Source organism: Pecten maximus, chromosome 2, assembly GCF_902652985.1.
Source record: "Pecten maximus chromosome 2, xPecMax1.1, whole genome shotgun sequence".
Taxonomy (NCBI): domain Eukaryota; kingdom Metazoa; phylum Mollusca; class Bivalvia; order Pectinida; family Pectinidae; genus Pecten; species Pecten maximus.
The window spans coordinates 17,730,593-17,750,924 of NC_047016.1; the positions used below are offsets into that span (position 1 = coordinate 17,730,593).

General features: G+C 40.9%; 1 protein-coding gene across 1 annotated transcript; it reads left to right on the top strand.

The window, feature by feature from the left end:
• Positions 1–1,510: 1,510 nt before the first annotated feature.
• LOC117320014 lies at positions 1,511–11,579 on the top strand. The gene is made up of 5 exons (XM_033874714.1): positions 1,511–1,919; positions 6,925–7,132; positions 7,896–8,017; positions 10,678–10,766; positions 11,357–11,579. The coding sequence occupies exons 1-5, from the start codon at positions 1,517–1,519 to the stop codon at positions 11,519–11,521; spliced, it is 987 nt and encodes a 328-aa protein (XP_033730605.1). The 5' UTR covers positions 1,511–1,516; the 3' UTR covers positions 11,522–11,579.
• Positions 11,580–20,332: the final 8,753 nt, after the last annotated feature.

A 20,332-nucleotide genomic window follows, 5' to 3' on the forward strand; every position in this document is an offset into this window, starting at 1 on the left:
TTCAGAGCCAATATAGTTGATGACCAGATGTGCCACTGTGGCTCTCCAAGTGAAGACAACTATCATTTCTTTTTTGACTGTATTACTTATGCTGAACAGAGAACGACACTCTTCAGAAAACTGTCTGCATACAATCCTCTATCTGTGAACCTTCTTCTTTTTGGAGATTTAAATATGTCTGTTCAGGAAAACGAACAAGTTTTTATCCACACTCAGCAATTCATCCAGGATTCTGATAGATTTTAGAACACCCCCCCCCCCCCCCCCCCCCCCCCCCCATTTCCTCTATATCTTGAAAATTTGGCAAATACTATCGTGTAGAATTTATTTTAAATGCTGTGCTGGGTCAACTCTGATGCCGAAGGCACCAGGGAGACGAATATTGAAGAGAGAAAGGAATGACCAGGTGAACGCTAATCATGGATTGGATTTATGAACATTAGTACAAGATGTGAGTTCTGAATAGTGACTTGTGTAACTGCACTGCCTTTGGTGTCGGAAATGATCCTCCACAGCATAATAAAATAATGAAAAAAAACCAAAAAACTGAAAGTACATAACGCTCAATCAAATGAATAACTCTCTCTCTCTCATCTCTCTCTCTCTCTCTCTCTCTCTCTCTCTCTCTCTCTCTCTCTCTCTCTCTCTCTCTCTCTCTCTCTCTCTCTCTCTCTCTCTCTCTCTCTCTCTCTCTCTCATTGTGTAAATAGGTTGCAAAATTGCATGAGAGTGTATATATACATGTTATATTATTTTATGCCATCTTGAATTGTATTGTATATATACCAATGTTTTGTCACAGGGAGAGGGCTTTGAATAAGTTGTACAACTTGTGCCCAATCCCGTTGCTTAAAGGCAATAAAAATATGTTTAAATCAAAAATCATATGGGCTAAAGTTTTGATTTTTGGCACGCTGAGTGGTCGAATCCATGTAACTTGTTCCATGTCAGTACAGAAGTGGTTACCACAGTGATCAGTAGTTCTTAATACGTAGTTACAGGTGTATATTCCGGTAAAAAACAACAAAACAACATGTAACTGCTGCACTGCTATAGACAGACGGCCGGACGGAAGAAAATGACAAAAGGCCAAATTGTAGGTTAATATTGTATGCTTACACAACACGACTATTGTAAATTTTCTAACAAATTTAATTCTTTTTGACTCTGAATTTCAATAGTTAGCTTCAAACCTGATGACTATGATCATTTTCAAAGTAAAACAATGCTCAAATATTATGGTATTAGAACAAAAATAATTGTACTTGCGGCAAGATTAAAATCTTATGTCGGGGCAAGTTTGGCAACCCTTTGTGATATTCAATATCTTTTATCGGCGTGAAATAAAGTAAGATGAGAAGTAGTTAGTAAAAACATCTCCGTTAATCAGGTCGGGAAATATTGGCGCCGATTTGTATAACTGTTGAGGGGGGAATATCATCCATATTTTACTGTCAAAAATTACGCAACAAATGACGAGAGTACATTTCCCGTCCAAATTGTTCATCATGACGTCATGACAACCATGACGTCGCGTGGAATAACAAGTTCAACTTTGCCTTGCATTCTTTACGACATCGGCAGGATGAAGGCGCGGCCAAAACAAACGCTGGACATTGATATGGGAGACTCGAATACGTTTCGTTTCGGAGAAAAGGGACACAGGGTTCGTTTTAAGGAGCCTATGAAATGCCGGGACAAACTTTTACGTTACCCGGGAGTAGATGACATATTGAACAGCGGTGGTATCAGGAAAGAACCACTTGTTCCTTATGAGGACAATGAAATCAAAGTAAATCCTGACCAATACCAGCAACGAGGGGAAAGGAAAACAGAAGTTGACGAAAGACTTTTGGACGGTTATATTGGGAGAGTCTGCCTAGCGGCTGCTATGGAAGAAAGAGACAATTACGGAATAAGTAAGTACACAATACTTGTACACAACTCTTAGGTTTGTGATATCTAACTGCCTTTCTTGATCGTTTAGAGCGGACAACTTTTAGTTCTTGTTTTATCCTAAATTTCTTATCTAAACACATAACGCGATCTTCAAAAGTGATTAACAACTCTTTCGGTGGTTAGCCTAGTTATTCAATCTCCGATACTATTTCATCCCCGTTACTTCCTCTCCCTCCGATAGTCTTATTATCCCCATCACTTCCTCTCCCTCCGATAGTCTTATTATCCCCATCACTTCCTCCCTCCGATAGTCTTATTATCCCCGTTACTTCCTCCCTCCGATAGTCTTATTATCCCCGTTACTTCCTCCCTCCGATAGTCTTATTATCCCCGTTACTTCCTCTCCCTCCGATAGTCTTATTATCCCCGTTACTAACTCTACCTCCGATACTATTTCTACCCCGTTATTAACTCTACCTCCGATACTATTTCTACCCCGTTATTACATCTACCTCCGATACTATTTCTACCCCGTTATTACATCTACCTCCAATACTATTTCTACCCCGTTATTAACTCTATACCTCCGATACTATTTCTACTCCGTTATTACATCTACCTCCGATACTATTTCTACCCCGTTATTAACTCTACCTCCGATACTATTTCTACTTCGTTACTAACTCTACCTCCAATACTATTTCTACTCCGTTATTACATCTACCTCCGATACTATTTCTACTCCGTTACTAACTCTACCTCCAATACTATTTCTACCCCGTTACTAACTCTATACCTCCAATACTATTTCTACCCCGTTATTACATCTACCTCCGATACTATTTCTACTCCGTTACTAACTCTACCTCCAATACTATTTCTACCCCGTTATTACATCTACCTCCGATACTATTTCTACCCCGTTATTACATCTAACTCCGATACTATTTCTACCCCGTTATTAACTCTACCTCCGATACTATTTCTACCCCGTTATTAATTCTACCTCCAATACTATTTCTACCCCGTTATTAACTCTACCTCCGATACTATTTCTACCCCGTTATTACATCTACCTCCGATACTATTTCTACCCCGTTATTACATCTACCTCCGATACTATTTCTACCCCGTTATTAACTCTACCTCCGATACTATTTCTACCCCGTTATTACATCTACCTCCGATACTATTGCTACCCCGTTACTAACTCTACCTCCAATACTATTTACACCCCTGTTGATGCCTCTACCTCCGATACTATTTCTACCCCGTTATTAACTCTACCTCCGATACTATTTCTACCCCGTTATTACATCTACCTCCGATACTATTTCTACCCCATTACTAACTCTACCTCCAATACTATTTCTACCCCGTTACTAACTCTACCTCCGATACTATTTCTACTCCGTTATTACATCTACCTCCGATACTATTTCTACCCCGTTATTACATCTACCTCCGATACTATTTCTACCCCGTTATTACATCTACCTCCGATACTATTTCTACCCCGTTATTAACTCTACCTCCGATACTATTTCTACCCCGTTATTACATCTACCTCCGATACTATTTCTACCCCGTTATTACATCTACCTCCGATACTATTTCTACCCCGTTATTACGTCTACCTCCGATACTATTTCTACCCCGTTATTAACTCTACCTCCGATACTATTTCTACCCCGTTATTACATCTACCTCCGATACTATTTCTACCCCGTTATTAACTCTATACCTCCAATACTATTTCTACCCCGTTATTACATCTACCTCCGATACTATTTCTACCCCGTTACTAACTCTACCTCCGATATTATTTCTACCCCGTTACTAACTCTACCTCCGATACTATTTCTACCCCGTTATTACATCTACCTCCGATACTATTTCTACCCCGTTACTAACTCTACCTCCGATACTATTTCTACCCCGTTATTACATCTACCTCCGATACTATTTCTACCCCGTTACTAACTCTACCTCCAATACTATTTCTACCCCGTTATTACATCTACCTCCGATACTATTTCTACCCCGTTACTAACTCTACCTCCGATACTATTTCTACCCCGTTACTAACTCTACCTCCGATACTATTTCTACCCCGTTACTAACTCTACCTCCAATACTATTTCTACCCCGTTACTAACTCTACCTCCGATACTATTTCTACCCCGTTATTACATCTACCTCCGATACTATTTCTACCCCGTTATTACATCTACCTCCAATACTATTTCTACCCCGTTACTAACTCTACCTCCGATACTATTTCTACCCCGTTACTAACTCTACCTCCGATACTATTTCTACCCCGTTATTACATCTAACTCCGATACTATTTCTACCCCGTTACTAACTCTACCTCCGATACTATTTCTACCCCGTTACTAACTCTACCTCCGATACTATTTCTACCCCGTTATTAACCTACTACCTCCAGATTACTATTTTCACCCCGTTACTAACTCTACCTCCGATTACTAATTTCTTCACCCGTTACTAACTCTACCTCCGATACTATTTCTACCCCGTTATTACATCTACCTCCGATACTTTATTTCTACCCCGTTATTAACTCTACCTCCGATACTATTCTACCCCGTGATTACATCTTTCCCAACGCATATACTATTCTAAACACTTATTACATCTACCTCCAATACTATTTCTACCCCGTTATTACATCTACCTCCGATACTATTTCTACCCCGTTATTACATCTACCTCCGATACTATTTCTACCCCGTTATTACATCTACCTCCGATACTATTTTCTACCCCGTTATTAACTCTACCTCCGATACTATTTCTACCCCGTTATTACATCTACCTCCGATACTATTTCTACCCCGTTATTACATCTACCTCCGATACTATTTCTACCCCGTTATAACTCTACCTCCGATACTATTTCTACCCCGTTATTACATCTACCTCCGATACTATTTCTACCCCGTTATTACATCTACCTCCGATACTATTTCTACCCCGTTATTACATCTACCTCCAATACTATTTCTACCCCGTTACTAACTCTACCTCCGATACTATTTCTACCCCGTTATTACATCTAACTCCGATACTATTTCTACCGCGTTATTACATCTACCTCCGATACTATTTCTACCCCGTTACTAACTCTACCTCCAATACTATTTACACCCCTGTTGATGCCTCTACCTCCGATACTGTTTCAATCTCCCCCGGGGTTTATTACTTTTTCGTCCCTCGTTACTGCTTCTACAATGTTTATCTCTTCCATAATTTTGCACAGTTGTATCACGTCAGCTCTCTCTCTCGACGATATACAGGGGTTTGCAGTCCAAGTTTGCGAAGTCTCTCTGGATATGATAAGTGTTTTAGGTTTGGAAACGAAACCGAGGCATATTCAAGGGACTAGTACTAGGTCCATGAATGGAAAGGTGCAGGATATGATTAGGTTTCTGTTTGCTTTCAAAACTGCGGCAGATAAGCTTTCAAGACACTTAATACTATAATACCAAGATTTCCCCCCCTTGATAGTTTTACTATGAAGCAATGATTGATCTTGCTTGATAAAGCATTCGTGTTTACATTTTCGAAATGTCCTTTTTTTCAATATTCATGAGGCCATAACAACATTGGCTTCTGGACATACTCCATAAACGTGAATTATGATAAATATGGCTAAAAGCCAATGTTGTTATGACCTCACGAATGTTGAAAAACATAAATTTTATCCCTTATATTTACATTATGGTTGTTGTTTTTTTTTTTAAATTTTATTTGTTAAAGCACTCAATAATAAAAAAAAATTGCATTTTTCTTGTTTTTACCCGTGAGTGATTTCAGAGAGAGAACAGCCGTTTTTCGCGGAGAAAGTGTCAGACAGTTCTTGGCACGGTCTTAGCAACCGGCATAACAACACAAACAAAATGTAGTTCCATCTACAACATTGACCCTGTGTGTCGTGCGGAGTGTACTATCAGTAGAAAAACGCCATTACTACATACTGTGATGAGGCTAATGTTGTTTTGAAAATTAAAAAAAAAATCGCCAATGCATCAAATCAAACTTAATAATGTTTAGTTTTCATCGGCCTTTGAGGTAAAGACTAAATCTAGTTCTTTTAGCTTTGAATTCTTGGTCGTGTTGGTTATGGATTGCCCTGTAAACTAGTGTATTATGAGTAACAAGACCGGCCCTAAGACACTGATGTCTATGTGGATGTGGGTCCCTTTGCAACATGTTGTTTTAGATTTTGTAGGACATCTTGAATACAATACCAGACCTTATCTAAAACTCCATATATAGTGCCCGAGTCTGTAGACGAGTGTTTTGTGTGAGACTTAATCGAAGGCTTTACTATAGTCCAAAAATAGCATTTGTTGTCTCGTTATTACATGTCAATGGTCTTGGCCCAGTCCTCTAATGCTTATAGCGGTAAGGTGGTAGAGGAGTGCGCTTTTCTTAATCAGTGCTGACACTTAGATAGCAAGGCTCTGTCTCCCATATCTTTTAAAAGTTCATCCCGTATTATCCTTTGGAATATTTTGCTAGACACTGGACGTGGGGCCGCGGTGGCCGAGTGGTTAAGATGTCCCGACACTTCAACACTAGCCCTCCACCGTCCTTAAATGACCCTGGCTGTTAATAGGACGTTAAACAAAACCAAACCAAACCAAACTGGACGTCAAACTGATAGGGCCGTTGTTGTTAAATCAATTTCTTTTCCAATTTTTAAGATTGATGTGATGTTACCTACTTCCCATGATAAAAGGACGATACCTATATCTGAAGAGATTTTTTGAATAGTTGCGTAAGCGTATTTTTTAATTCTGAAGCTGCGTGGATAAAAATACATGCACCGTAGAATAAAAGTCACACGTGTACTTTGACTTAATTCCTGTTTCTATTGGTTTACATTGCTTTGGATAAGGAGTTTCTGGACACCACTATACAACGACGTCCACGTGTCCCATATTTTACCAATATATGTAACATTGCATCATACATTGCTTTTCTTTACCATAGTGGATCCCTACGATGGTCACGTGACAAATCCGGAAGCTCTAATGCAGGCATTCGAAGATAGCCGATTTGAAAAGAAAGTTAAAAAGGACAAGAAGGGAAAGTGGAACAAGAAGGAAAAGAAGCGAAAAATGGCGGAAGAATATTTGGTCACAGAGAGTTGTGATCAATCAACAGCACAGATGGTGTCGGTTCCTCTAAAGGAGTTCCGGTGAGTGATTTTGTGGTATGCTTGAGCGTTAATGAGATAATGTAGTATCCAAGTTTTCTTACATGCATTGATAGGTGTGCTACACTAATATTGGGGTCAAGATCGGAAGAAAAAGAAGTCATCAACAAAACCATTCACTGTCCATAAACATAGTTTAAAACATCGAAAAATTATAGTGTCAAAAAGTGCACAAATCAGTAATGATGTCATCTCTTTGTGACGTTACTCCACGTCAACTTGACGGCGCCATTTTAATCTGATTAAAATCAGCTGTTACATGGCTACGTTTACTATGCACTGCGCCTTAACATCTGAAGGTGCTCCGATCATATATTTTCGCTACAAAATCTTTTTTTTATTAGTTTGATAAATTTCTATATTTCACTGGCATGTGCATGTAGTTATTCTGTGCGTTATTAAATTTGGCGCATGCGCGGAGTGTGCCTTCTGTTTATCAATGAATGACCGTACTCAGTTATGTATTAGTGGAAGTTAAACCCTTTAATTCACGGAATATTTCAGCACCTTCACATTAAAATATTGCTGATCGGACATATTTCCGATGGAAAGCGATGTCTTACAGACGACATCACATAAAAATCACACGTAACTGTACGAACTGTCGATAAATATGTGTATGGCCTTTAATTTGATTTGTTAGAAACTTTCTGGTAATTTTAACAAGTTTCTAGCGGCAGGACACCATATTTTCCCAACAGTTTAAATATTTCAACGAGTTAGTTTGGATGCTATCTTTTTCCAGATACCTTGTCAACTCAGAAGTGGAATCAAAGGCACGTATAATTCACGACTATTACCTGTACCAGTGGGATAATATGCAGAGGGACCGTATAGAAGCCTACAGAAGTCTGATCACATGGAAAGGTAGCTTTTCGGTTCTGTGTACAGGGGATATACAATGTATATATTTAGACAGTCCTAGCTGTAATTAGTGTAATTCTTTTGCTGAATAAGAGCTAATCGGAGTGTTAGGTTGAGTGTGATGTGTGCTGTCTTTATTAACTATCTCAGTACTTAGATATTAGTCTAGTTCCTCTGCTTTTATTTGTTTGATTGATGTCTCCCGGCCGTCTTCGCAACAGCAAGGGCCATACCGTAAAGGGTGTCTAGGGAAAAAGAAAGAAAAACGACAAAACAAATAGAAAAGGAAGTAAAAAAACCCAAAAAACAACAAAACAACAACAACACAAGTTAGGTGTCTTTAATGTGCTCCTAGTAGGACATGTAGGGCGGACTATGTCTTACATACGGCAGACACCTGATATTCTCACATACGGCAGACACCTGACGTTCTCACATACGACAGACACATGACTCCAGCTTCGTGTTGTAACATACGACAGACACCTGACTCCAGATTCGTGTTCTCATATACGGCAGACACTTGACTCCAGATTCGTGTTCTCACATACGGCATATACTTGACTCCAGCTTCCTGTTCTCACATACTGCAGACACTTGACTCCAGATTCATGTTCTCACATACTGCAGACACCTGACTCGACATTCGTGTTCTCACATACGGCAGACACCTGACTCCAGATTCATGTTCTCACATACGGCAGACACTTGACTCCAGCTTCATATTCTCACATACGGCAGACACTTGACTCCAGCTTCGTGTTCTCACATACGGCATACACTTGACTCCAGCTTCGTGTTCTCACATATGGCTGACATCTGACGCTCTCACATAAGGCAGACACTTGACTCTAGCTTCGTGTTCTCACATACGGCAGACACTTGACTCCAGCTTCGTGTTCTCACATACGGCAGACACTTGACTCCAGCTTCGTGTTCTCACATAAGGCAGACACTTGACTCTAGCTTCGTGTTCTCACATACGGCAGACACTTGACTCCAGATTCGTGTTCTCACATACGGCAGACACTTGACTCCAGCTTCGTGTTCTCACATACGGCAGACACTTGACTCCAGCTTCGTGTTCTCACATACGGCAGACACCTGACTCCAGATTCGTGTTCTCACATACGGCAGACACTTGACTCCAGCTTAGTGTTCTCACATACCGATTCTTCGTCTATACTATAGCTAAGTTCGGATTTAAGATAGAAAATAGGATCAGTGTGTATTTCATGATCCTAAATGTAAGTGTGTTTATTGGCTTAAGTTTAAAATCTTAAACATAATCCAAGATTAGGCTTGCGACTGTCCGTGATCCCGGGCCTGGACCGATTATTATTATGACACTTTGCGAGATATGGTAGGCATTCGTACTTTACCCCGCTCCTGTTCTCAGATCACGTTTCAGCCTCGGAATGTCCCACCGATACTTATTTAAATTTTGGGCGTGACAAAATATGTCACTACATAATATACTGTGCCACCAATCCGGGGTATCTGTGCCATGTCTGCCCGACCACTTGTAGCGTTGTAATGATGTTTCATGGCGTAATTTTATGAGTAGATCTACATGAGGGGAGCTGGGCGATACGTACCGACACAATGGTTTTATGATTATGGCCGCTATAACAAAGTCATTATAAACAGTGTGTAGTAGGTAGGTCTCCCTCTCGTCAGAAAATCTCAGTATAATAGTGTATTTAGTGCCAGTCATTGAACAGCATATTGTATAATGCAGATCTATATAAAAGGCAAGCTAATATTTGGTCAGTACCCGACCAAAAAAACTTGACTTCTGAGACACCTTTAAAACGTAAGCATATTAGTCAAGGATATTCCCCATTTCATAATTACTCCAATTGGTTTTATTATCACAACTGAACTAGTGACGACATGGTTACGCTGCTTTGGTTTGGTTTATTTTGTTTAACGTCCTATTACAGCTAAGGTCATTTAAGGACGGCCTCCCGTTCGTGCGACATGCGTATGTGTGTTTTGGGAGGCTGCGGCATATTCGTGTTAAGTCTCCTTTCGATAGGCTGGAACTTTTGCGGATTTATAGTGCTACCTTCACTGAAGCATATTGCCGAAGACATCCAGCAGCACACCCCAACCGGTCACATTATACTGACAACGGGCGAACCAGTCGTCCCACTCCTAATATGCTGAGCGTTAAGCAGGAGCAGCAACAACATTTTTAAAGACTCTGGTATGTCTCGGCTAGGGGACAGAACCCAAAGCCTTCCTCACAGCGGCGAACGCTCAACTAAAGGCCAAAAGTGAGGCATTTTCAAGGGAGACATTAGGAAGAAGAAAATTGTTCAGAAAGAAGAGAAAGATAAAGATAAGACCCCAAATTTATTCGCCTCTTACGATCCTGCAATGGGGGCAGCAGGTACAATTCTTTATGAAATCTTTACGGTACGCTATTGTGAGCAGCGTCATAGAGCGTGCCAGCTGTCTATGTGAGAAACCCCGCTTCCCCAATTCGCCTAATCAGTATCGCCGATAAACCGGTCTTTAAACAGTAAATTTTCATTGGTAGCTGAGAACCTGCTCTATTAAAATTACACATTCATCTTAATTTAGACGATCTTATTAAGATACCACGTTGAACATTAATATTTATATATTTTCATTTTCTTTTAAAATGATTTCAGACCAATTCGAGCAAGCAAATGGTTTGTTGCGGCGAGTTAAATTGGAACTGGAGAAGATGACGCTGTCACGTGATACCCTAATGGCTGAGGTGAGTTGGGGTACTTAGTTGTATAAATGGAATATATTTGAGTTACAATTGATTTTTATTATTTAAGGATTAACATCAATTATTTTTTCTGTTATACAGTCATAACAGAAAAAAACTGGAGTGTACTCTAAATAAACCGCGAAGCGGTTTATGAAGAGAGTACACTCCAGTTTTTTTTTATGTTATGACTGTATAACAGAAAAAATAATTAATGTTAATCCTTATAATTTAATTTCGTCTTATACTCACCAAGATATTTCACTTTCTTTGGCGAACTCTTTTCTGTGATAAATTATTACGCAACGTCATCGGCCAATCAAAAATGACGTTACATTTCGCAACGTCAACAATTTTGTTATGGAGGTATAACAAAATTATTTCAGCCAATGAAAATGCGTGTTTCATACAAAATTAAATTATATCAATTTGTTGCTAATAATCAAATACCACAAGTGTATCGTAATGGCATATACACGTGGACATGTAGTTAAAAAAAGTCATGTAGCATTGATTAGAAACAAAGTTATGATTTTCGTAGTCAATTCAGCGTTGCATCATAAGAACAATATTAATTATTTGGTTGGTTTTAGATCGAGTGCATGAAGAAAAACAAACGAAGGCGCAGTGGTGCTCAGCGGAGACGTACACGAGAACTTGCAAAATCTCAGTCCAGTGCACTTGCTCAGGCTAGCGACCCTTCTATGTCCAGGAGTATTGAAGGCAGCCAAAGTTTCGAAGAAGATTGTTCTCGTTGAGGAAACCTCTTCTAATGTGCAATATATTTGATATAAATAAAATGGGCGTAAAATTTTACACGAATCGTAGTTTCTCTTAAACAAAGCGCTGGATTTTGGGGACTATATCCTACACCCTACGTGTCTGTAGACTATGATTTTGGGGACTATATCCTACACCCTACGTGTCTGTATACTATGATTTTGGAGACTATATCCTACACCCTACGTGTCTGTAGACTATGATTTTGGGGACTATATCCTACATCCTACGTGTCTGTAGACTATGATTTTGGGGACTATATCCTACACCCTACGTGTCTGTAGACTATGATTTTGGGGACTATATCCTACACCCTACGTGTCTGTATACTATGATTTTGGGGACTATATCCTACATCCTACGTGTCTGTATACTATGATTTTGGGGACTATATCCTACACCCTACGTGTCTGTAGACCTGATTTTGGGGACTATATCCTACACCCTACGTGTCTGTAGACTATGATTTTGGGGTCTATATCCTACACCTACGTGTCTGTAGACTATGATTTTGGGGACTATATCCTACATCCTACGTGTCTGTAGACTATGATTTTGGGGACTATATCCTACATCCTACGTGTCTGTATACTATGATTTTGGGGACTATATCCTACACCCTACGTGTCTGTAGACTATGATTTTGGGGACTATATCCTACATCCTACGTGTCTGTATACTATGAGTTTGGGGACTATATCCTACACCCTACGTGTCTGTAGACTATGATTTTGGGGACTATATCCTACACCCTATGTGTCTGTATACTATGATTTTGGGGACTATATCCTACACCCTACGTGTCTGTAGACTATGCTTTTGGGGACTATATCCTACACCTTCCTTGTGTCTGTAGACCTGATTTTGGGGACTATATCCTACACACTACGTTTCTGTAGACTATGAGTTTGGGGACTATATCCTACACCCTACGTGCCTGTAGACTATGATTTTGGGGACTATATCCTACACCCTACGTGTCTGTAGACTATGATTTTGGGGACTATATCCTACACCCTACGTGTCTGTAGACTATGATTTTGGGGACTATATCCTACACACTACGTGTCTGTATACTATGATTTTGGGGACTATATCCTACACCCTACGTGCCTGTAGACTATGATTTTGGGGACTATATCCTACACCCTACGTGTCTGTAGACTATGAGTTTGGGGACTATATCCTACACACTACGTGTCTGTAGACCTGATTTTGGGGACTATATCCTACACCCTACGTGTCTGTAGACTATGAGTTTGGGGACTATATCCTACACCCTACGTGTCTGTAGACCTGATTTTGGGGACTATATCCTACACCCTACGTGTCTGTAGACTATGATTTTGGGGACTATATCATACACCCTACGTGTCTGTATACTATGATTTTGGGGACTATATCCTACACCCTACGTGTCTGTAGACTATGATTTTGGGGACTATATCATACACCCTATGTGCCTGTAGACTATGATTTTGGGGACTATATCCTACACCCTACGTGTCTGTAGACTATGAGTTTGGGGACTATATCCTACACCCTACGTGTCTGTAGACCTGATTTTGGGGACTATATATACACACTACGTGTCTGTATACTATGATTTTGGGGACTATATCCTACACCCTACGTGTCTGTAGACTATGATTTTGGGGACTATATCATACACCCTACGTGTCTGTAGACCTGATTTTGGGGACTATATCCTACACCCAACGTGTCTGTAGACCTGATTTTGGGGACTATATCCTACACCCTACGTGTCTGTATACTATGATTTTGGGGACTATATCATACACCCTACGTGCCTATAGACTATGATTTTGGGGACTATATCCTACACCCTACGTGTCTGTAGACTATGAGTTTGGGGGACTATATCCTACACCCTACGTGTCTGTAGACCTGATTTTGGGGACTATATCCTACACCCTACGTGTCTGTAGACTATGATTTTGGGGACTATATCCTACACCCTACGTGTCTGTAGACCTGATTTTGGGGACTATATCCTACACTCTACGTGTCTGTAGACTATGATTTTGGGGACTATATCCTACACCCTACGTGTCTGTAGGCTATGAGTTTGGGGACTATATCCTACACCCTACGTGCCTGTAGACTATGATTTTGGGGACTATATCATACACCCTACGGGTCTGTAGACTATGATTTTGGGGACTATATCATACACCCTACGGGTCTGTAGACTATGATTTTGGGGACTATATCCTACACCCTACGTGTCTGTAGACCTGATTTTGGGGACTATATCCTACACCCTACGTGTCTGTAGACTATGATTTTGGGGACTATATCCTACACCCTACGTGTCTGTAGACTATGATTTTGGGGACTATATCCTACACCCTACGTGTCTGTAGACTATGATTTTGGGGACTATATCCTACACCCTACGTGTCTGTAGACTATGATTTTGGGGACTATATCCTACACCCTACGTGTCTGTAGACTATGATTTTGGGGACTATATCCTACACCCTACGTGTCTGTAGACTATGATTTTGGGGACTATATCCTACACTCTATGTGTCTGTAGACTATGATTTTGGGGACTATATCCTACACCCTATGTGTCTGTAGACTATGATTTTGGGGACTATATCCTACACCCTATGTGTCTGTAGACTATGATTTTGGGGACTATATCCTACACCCTACGTGTCTGTAGACCTGATTTTGGGGACTATATCCTACACCCTACGTGTCTGTAGAGTATGAGTTTGGGGACTATATCCTACATCCTACGTGTCTGTAGACTATGAGTTTGGGGGACTATATCCTACACCCTACGTGTCTGTAGACCTGATTTTGGGGACTATATCCTACACCCTACGTGTCTGTAGACTATGAGTTTGGGGGACTATATCCTACACCCTACGTGTCTGTAGACCTGATTTTGGGGACTATATCCTACACCCTACGTGTCTGTAGACTATGATTTTGGGGACTATATCCTACACCCTACGTGTCTGTAGACCTGATTTTGGGGACTATATCCTACACCCTACGTGTCTGTAGACTATGATTTTGGGGACTATATCCCACACCCTACGTGTCTGTAGACTATGATTTTGGGGACTATATCCTACACTCTATGTGTCTGTAGACTATGATTTTGGGGACTATATCCTACACCCTACGTGTCTGTAGACCTGATTTTGGGGACTATATCCTACACCCTACGTGTCTGTAGACTATGATTTTGGGGACTATATCCTACACCCTACGTGTCTGTAGACCTGATTTTGGGGACTATATCCTACACTCTACGTGTCTGTAGACTATGATTTTGGGGACTATATCCTACACCCTACGTGTCTGTAGAGTATGAGTTTGGGGACTACATCCTACACCCTACGTGTCTGTAGACCTGATTTTGGGGACTATATCCTACATCCTACGTGTCTGTAGACTATGAGTTTGGGGACTATATCCTACACCCTACGTGTCTGTAGACTATGAGTTTGGGGACTATATCCTACACCCTACGTGTCTGTAGACCTGATTTTGGGGACTATATCCTACACCTTACGTGTCTGTAGACTATGATTTTGGGGACTATATCCTACACCCTACGTGTCTGTAGACCTGATTTTGGGGACTATATCCTACACCCTATGTGTCTGTATACTATGATTTTGGGGACTATATCCTACACCCTACGTGTCTGTATACTATGATTTTGGGGACTATATCCTACATCCTACGTGTCTGTAGACTATGATTTTGGGGACTATATCCTACACCCTATGTGTCTGTATACTATGATTTTGGGGTCTATATCCTACACCCTACGTGTCTGTAGACTATGCTTTTGGGGACTATATCCTACACCCTACGTGTCTGTAGACTATGAGTTTGGGGACTATATCCTACACACTACGTGTCTGTAGACCTGATTTTGGGGACTATATCCTACACCCTACGTGTCTGTAGACTATGAGTTTGGGGACTATATCCTACACCCTACGTGTCTGTAGACCTGATTTTGGGGACTATATCCTACACCCTACGTGTCTGTAGACTATGATTTTGGGGACTATATCATACACCCTACGTGTCTGTATACTATGATTTTGGGGACTATATCCTACACCCTACGTGTCTGTAGACTATGATTTTGGGGACTATATCATACACCCTATGTGCCTGTAGACTATGATTTTGGGGACTATATCCTACACCCTACGTGTCTGTAGACTATGAGTTTGGGGACTATATCCTACACCCTACGTGTCTGTAGACCTGATTTTGGGGACTATATATACACACTACGTGTCTGTATACTATGATTTTGGGGACTATATCCTACACCCTACGTGTCTGTAGACTATGATTTTGGGGACTATATCATACACCCTACGTGTCTGTAGACCTGATTTTGGGGACTATATCCTACACCCAACGTGTCTGTAGACCTGATTTTGGGGACTATATCCTACACCCTACGTGTCTGTATACTATGATTTTGGGGACTATATCATACACCCTACGTGCCTATAGACTATGCTTTTGGGGACTATATCCTACACCCTACGTGTCTGTAGACTATGAGTTTGGGGGACTATATCCTACACCCTACGTGTCTGTAGACCTGATTTTGGGGACTATATCCTACACCCTACGTGTCTGTAGACTATGATTTTGGGGACTATATCCTACACCCTACGTGTCTGTAGACCTGATTTTGGGGACTATATCCTACACTCTACGTGTCTGTAGACTATGATTTTGGGGACTATATCCTACACCCTACGTGTCTGTAGGCTATGAGTTTGGGGACTATATCCTACACCCTACGTGCCTGTAGACTATGATTTTGGGGACTATATCATACACCCTACGGGTCTGTAGACTATGATTTTGGGGACTATATCATACACCCTACGGGTCTGTAGACTATGATTTTGGGGACTATATCCTACACCCTACGTGTCTGTAGACCTGATTTTGGGGACTATATCCTACACCCTACGTGTCTGTAGACTATGATTTTGGGGACTATATCCTACACCCTACGTGTCTGTAGACTATGATTTTGGGGACTATATCCTACACCCTACGTGTCTGTAGACTATGATTTTGGGGACTATATCCTACACCCTACGTGTCTGTAGACTATGATTTTGGGGACTATATCCTACACCCTACGTGTCTGTAGACTATGATTTTGGGGACTATATCCTACACCCTACGTGTCTGTAGACTATGATTTTGGGGACTATATCCTACACTCTATGTGTCTGTAGACTATGATTTTGGGGACTATATCCTACACCCTATGTGTCTGTAGACTATGATTTTGGGGACTATATCCTACACCCTATGTGTCTGTAGACTATGATTTTGGGGACTATATCCTACACCCTACGTGTCTGTAGACCTGATTTTGGGGACTATATCCTACACCCTACGTGTCTGTAGAGTATGAGTTTGGGGACTATATCCTACATCCTACGTGTCTGTAGACCTGATTTTGGGGACTATATCCTACACCCTACGTGTCTGTAGACCTGATTTTGGGGACTATATCCTACATCCTACGTGTCTGTAGACTATGAGTTTGGGGACTATATCCTACACCCTACGTGTCTGTATACTATGATTTTGGGGACTATATCCTACACCCTACGTGTCTGTATACTATGATTTTGGGGACTATATCCTACACCCTACGTGTCTGTAGACTATGATTTTGGGGACTATATCCTACACCCTACGTGTCTGTAGACTATGAGTTTGGGGGACTATATCCTACACCCTACGTGTCTGTAGACCTGATTTTGGGGACTATATCCTACACCCTACGTGTCTGTAGACTATGAGTTTGGGGGACTATATCCTACACCCTACGTGTCTGTAGACCTGATTTTGGGGACTATATCCTACACCCTACGTGTCTGTAGACTATGATTTTGGGGACTATATCCTACACCCTACGTGTCTGTAGACCTGATTTTGGGGACTATATCCTACACCCTACGTGTCTGTAGACTATGATTTTGGGGACTATATCCCACACCCTACGTGTCTGTAGACTATGATTTTGGGGACTATATCCTACACTCTATGTGTCTGTAGACTATGATTTTGGGGACTATATCCTACACCCTACGTGTCTGTAGACCTGATTTTGGGGACTATATCCTACACCCTACGTGTCTGTAGACTATGATTTTGGGGACTATATCCTACACCCTACGTGTCTGTAGACCTGATTTTGGGGACTATATCCTACACTCTACGTGTCTGTAGACTATGATTTTGGGGACTATATCCTACACCCTACGTGTCTGTAGAGTATGAGTTTGGGGACTACATCCTACACCCTACGTGTCTGTAGACCTGATTTTGGGGACTATATCCTACATCCTACGTGTCTGTAGACTATGAGTTTGGGGACTATATCCTACACCCTACGTGTCTGTAGACTATGAGTTTGGGGACTATATCCTACACCCTACGTGTCTGTAGACCTGATTTTGGGGACTATATCCTACACCTTACGTGTCTGTAGACTATGATTTTGGGGACTATATCCTACACCCTACGTGTCTGTAGACCTGATTTTGGGGACTATATCCTACACCCTATGTGTCTGTATACTATGATTTTGGGGACTATATCCTACACCCTACGTGTCTGTATACTATGATTTTGGGGACTATATCCTACATCCTACGTGTCTGTAGACTATGATTTTGGGGACTATATCCTACACCCTATGTGTCTGTATACTATGATTTTGGGGTCTATATCCTACACCCTACGTGTCTGTAGACTATGCTTTTGGGGACTATATCCTACACCTTCCTTGTGTCTGTAGACCTGATTTTGGGGACTATATCCTACACACTACGTGTCTGTAGACTATGATTTTGGGGACTATATCCTACACTCTATGTGTCTGTAGACTATGATTTTGGGGACTATATCCTACACCCTACGTGTCTGTAGGCTATGAGTTTGGGGACTATATCCTACACCCTACGTGCCTGTAGACTATGATTTTGGGGACTACATCCTACACCCTACGTGTCTGTAGACTATGATTTTGGGGCCTACATCCTACACCCTACGTGTCTGTAGACTATGATTTTGGGGACTACATCCTACACCCTACGTGTCTGTAGACTATGATTTTGGGGACTACATCCTACACCCTACGTGTCTGTAGACTATGATTTTGGGGACTACATCCTACACCCTACGTGCCTGTAGACTATGATTTTGGGGCCTACATCCTACACCCTACGTGCTTGCAGACTATGGTTTTCTGAGGTCCAACCTGTTTCGTATGCCGAGCGTATATTATTTTTACGACGAGCAAACATGGCCGCAGAACGGCGCGTCGCGAGCCAACGGTGAGAACAGAAACCAAGACATTTAATTTTTTTAAGGTTCAATAAATTTTTATTTTCAAAGACACCAACAAATGCAAAAATTTCCTCATACATGAGGGCTAGCATTCGCCATACTTCATTCATCCATTCATTTCATCTATCTGTTACATATATTAATTCATTTTAACCACGCAGTCATTCATTCTGCTGCTATAACGATAACGATTCTGGGAAGTAATTAGGAGAGAAACCCAGACATATTATGTATATTGACTGCAAGATTCTAATGATTATCGCGTTTGTTTGTCGTTTACATTCATGGCACACATTTTTTGGTTTATAATTATTGAGCAGTTAACCCGATATTCTGCGACAAAAAAGCGCCCCACATTCGCCCCCTGACGCTGTATGTGGACTAAAGTCCATTTTAACAAGTGTATGACAAACAACCACTTCTTATTACTTTGTAATCAATATTTATCCTTGTTTCCGTCACGATGATTCCCTATATCTTACGTACCGTTGTTTAACGACCTTCATCGTGATTTATTCGGTCATTGTTTAGACATTGAAAGACAAAGTGATTGACTGTTTTCGAAGCGTACCAGTCTGCGTAACCTGATAATAAAAGAATACAATAAGAAAAATAAAAATGCAACGGTTGACACTTATTGATGTATGACATATTTGCTTGGTTATTTTTTGTGACAGCTATCCAGACTCGGAACACACTCGAGATGTCTAGACACCTGTTAGAGAAGAGATAGCCCGAGTTTCCTCTGGTCCCGACACCTGGCCCTAGGGCCAACCCTGGACTATTGGGGGGACGTTAAACAATGAAAAACAAAATATACAAACAGTGACAAAAGCATGGAAATGTTCAACTTAAAGATGACATAGTTGGCTGTGTTTGTCATACTTATCCAGCTGAGACAGCATAGAGGCAAATGTTGGATGCTGTTTTATGTCCCATCATATAGTGTAAACTGCTCAGACACTTCTAAACCAAACAATGGCAGTAATTATGTCTGCTACGAATGGAACAGGCATTTTTTGTCATCTCACCGAAACGCAATATTCAAAGGAGTCCTGCGCTTTCTACAATCATAATATAAAGAGAGGGTATTGAGTGCACAAGTGAAAAAGTACAGACATATTCTGTCATACGAGTGAAATATATGTTATATTCAACGGAAAACCATTCAATTTTCTTTTTATCGCATTTTTATGCTAAAAACCCCAATTAAAAACATAGAAAAAATAATAGTGCCAAAAAGTGCGGGAATCAGTTACACAACTTATGACGTCGTCTCTTTGTGACGTTACTCCACGTCAACTTTACGGCGTCATTATGAAAGGGCTGGTCAACACAATTTAAGCGTTTTCTGCTGTTATCGGAGAATCCGTGCATGTAAAGCT

Bases quoted from the DNA above. Each gene is read 5' to 3' on its own strand.
- LOC117320014 (XM_033874714.1), top strand. From the start codon at position 1,517: ATGACAACCATGACGTCGCGTGGAATAACAAGTTCAACTTTGCCTTGC. The intron at 1,920-6,924 runs GTAAGTACACAA...TCTTTACCATAG, and splicing joins AAGAGACAATTACGGAATAA to TGGATCCCTACGATGGTCAC. The intron at 7,133-7,895 runs GTGAGTGATTTT...ATCTTTTTCCAG, and splicing joins GTTCCTCTAAAGGAGTTCCG to ATACCTTGTCAACTCAGAAG.